Consider the following 7184-nt stretch of genomic DNA (forward strand, 5'->3'; position numbering starts at 1 on the left):
CTGTAATTCTAGCAATTCAGGAGGCTGAGATCTGAGGATCAAGATTCCAGCCCAAGCGGGAAAGCTAATGAGTCTCATCTCCAAATAATCACAGAAAAAATCTGGAAGTAAAGCTAGGCTTTGGCTCAAGTGGTAGAGCACCAGCCTCAAGCACTAAAGCTCAAGGACAGTACCCAGGCCCAGAATTCCAAGCCCCAGGACTAGAAGGGAAGAAAAAACTTTCTCCCCCCCACCCCCCCCAACAAAGACTGCTCAAGTAGTTTTCACTGTCCTTTAAGACACTAATCTCATCTGTGAATTGACCTTGAATTCAGGTGACTGAAATTCTAGTGATGTGGGAAAGTGGGCATTGATCTTGATCAAGGTGATCTTGAGACCACAAACAACACAAATCCCAGAGCTAAGTCCACATTTTCAAAAACTGTGAACCATATGGACTTCAAACAGTGAAAACAAAGAACGGCTAATGTCTTAGTTCAAGGGGGAAGACTGCGGAAATGGACTGAGATCTGCCTCTCACAGGCCGAGCAGGTGAACTTGGAGGTGGGAGTCTAGAAGCCCAGGAGGGAAGAGGCAGGGGGAGGGCTTTGTTATGCATCATGCCTCCCCCTTTGTGACTTAGTGCAAAGCAGGCCTCTGTGACGTCAGCCTTCATTGACTATATGTTGCCAAAGGAAATGCCCAGAGCTCAGTTGCTCACGAGCAATAGTGCGATTCAGATGATGGAGAATCCCTTCTCTTCACTGAAGAGCGTTGCGATCCCCTGGCTGAGCCCCGACCTCACCACCTTGGCAATGGACATGTCCCTTGCCGTTGTGTGTGGAGTGGGGCTCTTCTTCCTGCTACTGCTACTGCCCTGCTTCAAGGAAAATCCACCCTCACCCACTCCTGTTCGAAAGAACAAGCCGAGGAAGGTAAGAACCCCAGGAACAGACCACCCAAAGATGGACATATACATATATACATATATATGCATATATAATGGAATTTTACTCATCCATTAGAATAGTGTACCACTTGTAAAAAAAAATGCAAAGACTTGAAAAAATTAAGTAAAAGTCAGGACCAGAGACAAAGGATCCATGTTTTTTTTTCAGATTTAATTTACAAAGTCTTCAGTAAATCTATTGGGTGGTAAGTGTCTACAAATGTATTAAAAGAGATCTCAAATAGGGTAACTCCTTAAAAAGCTAAAAATCAAAATTTCAGTAAAATGCAGTTGTATTTGAAAGGGGTTGGGGTTGGGTCAAGCATGGAAAAGGGGTAAATGAATGGAGGAGTGGAAATGCAGACAAGAATCCAATACATAGGTTACAAAATTAAGAGTGAAGGAAGATGGGGAGGGGATGGATGGGTGGGAATGTTAAAGGGGGTGACATTATATGGTATTCAGAAACTGCTCTGTTCAATGACAAAGATAATTCCTTTTCTCTATTGCTATTTCTCCTTTTCCAATTAGCTAGACCGTGGAGAGGGAAATCCCAGGAAATAGCATCCTTCTCCAGGCACGGGCAGGGTGGCATGAGGTTCTCTACTGAGCCCTCTGTATGGCGGGCAGTTAGTGCCGGGTTAAGTCAAACCCTAAAACTCAGTGACCAAAGACTGGGATCCTGAGAGCTGGGGAACAGAGAAGGGACTGTGTGCCACACCTTTCCCCTGTGTAGAGATGACCCAAAGGCTCACACCTGTGATCTCAAACACTCAGGAGGCTGAGGTCTGAGGCTCACAGGCTTTGCCCTTGGACAATCCTCACCTCTGGACTTAGGAAGCAAACCTATTGTGGTCGCTGAGAGCTGGGGCTGTGGTCCTGAACACAGCAATAGTACTGATTTCTACTGAAGTAGAAATCCCAACGGATAATGCAAGGAAGGCAGGCAGACATCTTTTTGACATTAAAAATGAGGAAAGGAAAGGAAAGAACATGGGTACTGAGTGTCATTTTATCCAGGAGCAGTGAATATTTGGGTTTGTCTAGAGAGAGGAGTCTATGACACTTTATTGTCTCTCAGAATCATATGGAAAAGTGGGGCCAAACCAAGAGCAGAAAGAAAAATGGTGCTCTGAAAGGTAGGCTTTGCCCTTTCTCCCAACTGTCTGACAGCTAGAGCCAGGATACCAAGGATGTCAGTTTTAGTCCTTACAGGGAATGTCCTGGGAAAGAAATGGGGACTGGAGACCCATCTCAGGATTTCTGCTTTGAAATGAGGCTGTCGGTGGGCCCAGGGGCTGGGTGTGTCACAAAGGGAGGAGGGGCTAAGGTGCTGTGATGTAACACTACTGTTATATGGAGGGTGCCTTCCAGCCCACATGTGGACCATCTCACTTCCCTAAGAACAATATTAGAGATGAGATCTTCTTTCTCCCCAGCCAAGAGAGGTTCAATAGGCCACAGAGGTTGGCAGAGTTGAAAGTACCTTGTAAATAAAAAAAATAGGCACTACCCATCCTTATGCCTTAGCAGAGGCCATGAACAGACTTGGGATTCTCCAGGATCCCTAACAAAGGGAAGTTTTAATTCAGTCTCAGATAAAATCCAAGTGATCTGTCATAACCACAGTCTGTTTCTAGCTTGCAGAGATACTCGGGAACAGCTTGAGGAGATTCATGATCTAGTTTCCCTTCTGAGTAGGTAAGGACTTTCCTCATGTCCCTGTCCCTGTACTTCTACTCCATGGAATGGGATTGCTATGGGGAAGGGAAAGACTTCAGGTGTGGAGGGGACTGAAGCCCAAGCCTGTGGAGATGGAGAGAGGACATCATAGGAAAGATCACACTTAATAATCCTAACCACTCAGAAGGCTGGGATCTGAAGATCACAGTATGAAAGCCACCAGAGCAGGGAAGTTGCTGAGATTCTATCAAATGAGCCACAGAAAAAGAGGAAAAAAGACAAGCAAAATAGCCAGAAGTAGCACTGCGGCTCAAGTTGTGGCTAGCCATAAGCACGAACACTCAGGGACCATGCCCAGGCCCTGAGTTCAAGCCTCAGGATTGTGTCTGTCTCCCTCTGTGTCTGTCTATCTGTGTGTGTGTGTGTGTGTGTGTGTGTGTGTGTGTGTGTGTGTGTCTCTCTCTCTCTCTCTCTCTCACACACACACACACACACACACACACACACACACACATTGGGGGTGGTTCGGTGGTTGGCATAGATAGCAGCAAATACCCTTGCCTAACTTGCCCATCCTCCTTCTGGGCCAATCTGTTGCTGAAGAAAGTTTTGTCTCCTGTCTCCTGCAGCCACCTAGGGAAGCTCAGTGACAGCAGCTCCGAGCACTTATTAAAAGGAGACGCCCTAGGTGACGTTGTCAACTCAGCATCTGCTGCAGCCTTCCCATCAGCCAGACACTGCGAAGAGGACACTTTCTCCAGCACTGCGTCCCCAAAGGCTTCCCCAGCTCCTTCACACGAGGGCTTGCAGCCTCTGGCCTCTACCTTGTCACCAATCCAGACATATTCCTCAGTTCCCGCTGAGACGCAGTCACACCAGACTGCGTCTCAGCCTCCAGAGCTGTTGATTCCTCTAGAACATCCTCCTCCCCGTTCTCTTTCCCCTCCACCTGCGGCCTGCACTCCACCCGACCATGACTCAAACTCGGGTCTTCCTCTATATAACGTGCAAATCTCACCAGAAAGCACCCCACAGAGCAGTTCTCCAACCAACAGCTCTCGGGTGCCTTCTCCTAGCCCAGCCCTCAACTCTGACATCCTGGAGCTGCTGGAGGTAGTGATTAGTAAGAGGGCTAAGCTGAAAGTTGGGCAGGAGATAAAATGCCCCGTGGGTTCTTTGGGGAACCTGATGAAATCGCTGGGCAGTGAACAAGACACCGCTGCTCCACAGCCTTTCTGGAACACAAAACCAGAGCAGCTTTCTGATTCTCAGGAGCATATTTTCCCCACAGTGTTGGGGGGCCAATTACAACAGAAATGCAGTCAGCTGTTCTGGGGCCTGCCTTTTCTTCACAGTGAGTCCCTGGTGGCTCCTGCCAGGGTGTCTGGCCATCTTCTAGACCTACCCTCTATTTTATTCAATGGATTGTCTAGCTTCATTCCGATACAGGCTAACGTACCTCCCCAACTGTTTTCACCCCAGCCTTTGCTCCACCACTTAGTACAATCTCAGGCTTTGACGCCAAACTTTCCCTGGTCTCCGCCTCCACCAGGAGCTGAGATGCAGGCCCGGGTTCCACCATGCCAGTCACCTCCCATGAGAACCTGTGAGGGTAAACAATATGCCATTCCACCTGTCATCCAACAACTAGAATGTCACCTCCTGAAGAAGCACAACGAAAGTCAGAAAGCTCTACCCTCTGTAGTTAAGCAGTCTTACAAAGTCTTTAGCCATGGTCAGGGACCTTTGGACCCAAGCCACTTGGTCAACTTCCCAGGGGATTTGATCAGCTTTGAGTTCCAAAAGAAGCTGGAACATCACCTCCAAGAGAGGTTCACACAGCACTGCTATAGAACACAATGCAAGATCCAGCTGCCTCCTGAGGAGAAAATCCCAGAGCCAGGCCAGGCAGACAAGAGCTGCCAGGCTACACAGAAAGCCATCTTGGAAGACTCTCCTGGCTGGAAGAAGGGACGCTGTCCGTGCAGAGTCATGAAAAAGCTGAACAAGGACATAGAAAGCTCTTCAGAGGATGCTCTGGATTCCTTCACTGACTCAAGCAGTGATTCGGAATATGTTTGCCCCGTGCATTCAGACAATTGCCCGCTAAAAGTCAAGCCCCAAACCCATTCAGAATGGGGGCAGAGCCAGGTCCCTGTGAGAGTGAGTCCCTCCGGGGACACTCTAAACTCTTCCCTGTCCTCCACTGAAAACTCCCGCTCTAGCATGGACATTGAGAGAATAACAGGCAACAGCTCCCAGCTTTCCCGCTTAGATGCCACCACTCGCCAGCTGCTGGAGGCACATCTTAGGAAGCTCTGGGTAAAGCACAAGTGGGGTCTGTTCCTAAAGCTGCTCAAGCCCGTCAATCAGCTCACTTTGAAAAGGGCTCCCCCCATGCCAGTTTTACAGGAACCTGCTGGGAACCTGGCCTGCAAGGACTGTAAAACCAATCCCATGGTCAAGGAGGGTGAGTTCCAGGGTGCAGCTCCCCCCATAGTGCCTAGAGAGGAGACGGGAAACATGGAAGGTTCAGGCACACCCAGTGTTCTTCCTTCCCCTCTGCTCGAGTGTCTGCGGAGAATCCTCTGTAGTTATGTCTGTCCTCCCGCTCAGGGAAGTCAGGGAATGCCACTGCCACAGGAGGAGACACTGCTCCCTCAGCTCCAAACTTGCAACCTGGTGGGAAGATCTTGGCACAGAGACATTGTGCCAGCATTCAAGGAAATCAGTCTAGAACCAACTACAGGCCTCCAGTCAGACCCAGGGGAACCCCTCAAGACAGACAGCCTCAGCCAAAACGTGTCCATACGAGAGGTCTTTCGGGAGTCCCCACCTGGAAAGGCAAACGATTTCAGGGAAATGACAGATGAAGACATATCCACGGACTATACAGATTCCAGCCATTTGAACCTCAGAAGTCTAGACGTTCTGAAGGCCACTCAAATGCCATGCTCTTCCAGAATTTTTCCCAAGCCTCCCCAAGACTTGTGCCTGAAAGAACAAGCAGAGTCAAGCGCTACCAGCGAATGCCCACCTTTAGATGTCATCCTGCAGGACTGCCAGACTAAAGCATTCCTGCAGAACTGCAAGCCTGAGGTGCTACTGGCTACCCACATGCTGCCCTACCCGGACTCTCTGGACAGCTCCCACAACCTCTCCGGTAGCAGCACATCCATTTATGCCCCCTGCCCTGGGAAGATCCAGACGCAGCAAGAGTTGGAGGTATCTGAACTCCAGGACCCATGGTACAGCAAGATGTTTGGTGAAGCTGAGAAAAAGGGCTCTCTGCAGCCTAAAGTAAGAATTTGGGAGGAAAAGCTGGAGAAAACACAGCCCCCATGTGGCCAGAAGCCATGTCCTGCTGCCCAGGTCAGGAAACCAAGAACCACGTGGAAGAAGTCTTCTCTCCCTCTGCCAGAGAAAGAGCAGTCTCCTCCAGAGAGTCATTTTGGCAGTCGTATAAAGAATTTTTTTACGTTGCTTTTCTCTGGTAAGGGCAAAAGTCAGGCCGATTCCCTGCAAAAGTTCAAGATCCAATCAACCAGTACCCAGACCCAAGATTTACCCACAAGCAGAATGTTGGATGGTGGCAAATTGTCTGGTGTCTACACACGCATGAGCAGCGGTGGGCAGATCCAAGAGGAGGTGGTGTGTGCACATGAATTGCCCAAAGAATTCCAGGCCCCTGGGGGCAGATATTCCAACCACCACATGGCTCCTTCCTGCCACAGACACTACCCAGTTAGGAAGAAGAGAGTCTGTTGTCACCAGACCAGCTACCCTGGCTACCACCATCCTATCACAAACAGGAGGATTCCCTACTGGGATGGCCGGGGGACACGTCTGCTTCCCAGAAGGCCCGTGTCTCTAGTCAGTCATCCCTGCCATCATAAGTGGATGGGGACCACCACAGGCCACCTTGTGCACTGCCCACGGCACTGTCGTCACGTCACCGGTGTATTCTGTAGTCACGCCTACCACCCTTCTCATGTAGTCTCTTGCGGTGTATATACGCCTCAGGACGCTCTCCACAGCAATACTATTATTTTTATATGAATCCACCTTTAATGAACGGATGTTTGTCTTCACCCGTGTGTATTGCTTCTAATAAATAATCCTCTGCACTCATGAAATGTAGTGGCCTCTCTCTGTGCCGCTGGTCAGGGTAGAGCTAGCCAGTGCATGGTCTTCTAGAAGCTTCTAGAAGGAGAGAGTGCCATGAGGACTCGCCCTCAGACAAGGTCAAATGCTAAGGCTGCAGCCCAGCTCTGAGCTGCTGCAGAAGGCAGAGGCCAGAGTAACCTCCCGGATCCTGAAGAAAAACATGTCTGTTCAAACATGGTTACCACATAGTAGCAACCAGATTCACTAAAGTGAATCTGTAACAAGCTCTAAAGAATAACCCGATTCGTGCCATTTGCTGTTTATAAGAATTTCTCCTGGGGCCGGGAGTTTGGCCTAGTGGTTAAAGTGCTTGCCTAGCATGCATGAAGACCCGGGTTCGATTCCTTGGCACCACATACATAGAAAAAAAAAAGCTGGAAGTGGTGCTGAGGCTCAAGTGGTACAG

The 7184-nt window shown here is 49.4% G+C and overlaps 1 protein-coding gene across 1 annotated transcript; it reads left to right on the forward strand.

The window, feature by feature from the left end:
• Positions 1 to 707: 707 nt before the first annotated feature.
• Positions 708 to 6731, forward strand: LOC150042612 (spermatogenesis-associated protein 31E1-like). Its single transcript, XM_090324070.1, has 3 exons — positions 708 to 956; positions 2412 to 2629; positions 3241 to 6731. Exons 1-3 carry the CDS (start codon positions 720 to 722, stop codon positions 6668 to 6670), a joined length of 3885 nt encoding a protein of 1294 aa, XP_090180196.1. The 5' UTR covers positions 708 to 719; the 3' UTR covers positions 6671 to 6731.
• The last annotated feature ends 453 nt before the right edge of the window (positions 6732 to 7184 follow it).

The sequence above is a fragment of the Megascapheus bottae genome, chromosome 34 (genome assembly GCF_031878675.1).
Source record: "Megascapheus bottae isolate mThoBot1 chromosome 34, mThoBot2.hap1, whole genome shotgun sequence".
NCBI lineage: Eukaryota > Metazoa > Chordata > Mammalia > Rodentia > Geomyidae > Megascapheus > Megascapheus bottae.

Coding starts and splice junctions, on each gene's coding strand:
- LOC150042612 (XM_090324070.1), top strand. CDS start 720: ATGATGGAGAATCCCTTCTCTTCACTGAAGAGCGTTGCGATCCCCTGG. Junction 957..2,411: donor ACCCAAAGATGGACATATAC/ATATATACATAT, acceptor CAGAGTTGAAAG/TACCTTGTAAATAAAAAAAA. Junction 2,630..3,240: donor CTAGTTTCCCTTCTGAGTAG/GTAAGGACTTTC, acceptor TGTCTCCTGCAG/CCACCTAGGGAAGCTCAGTG.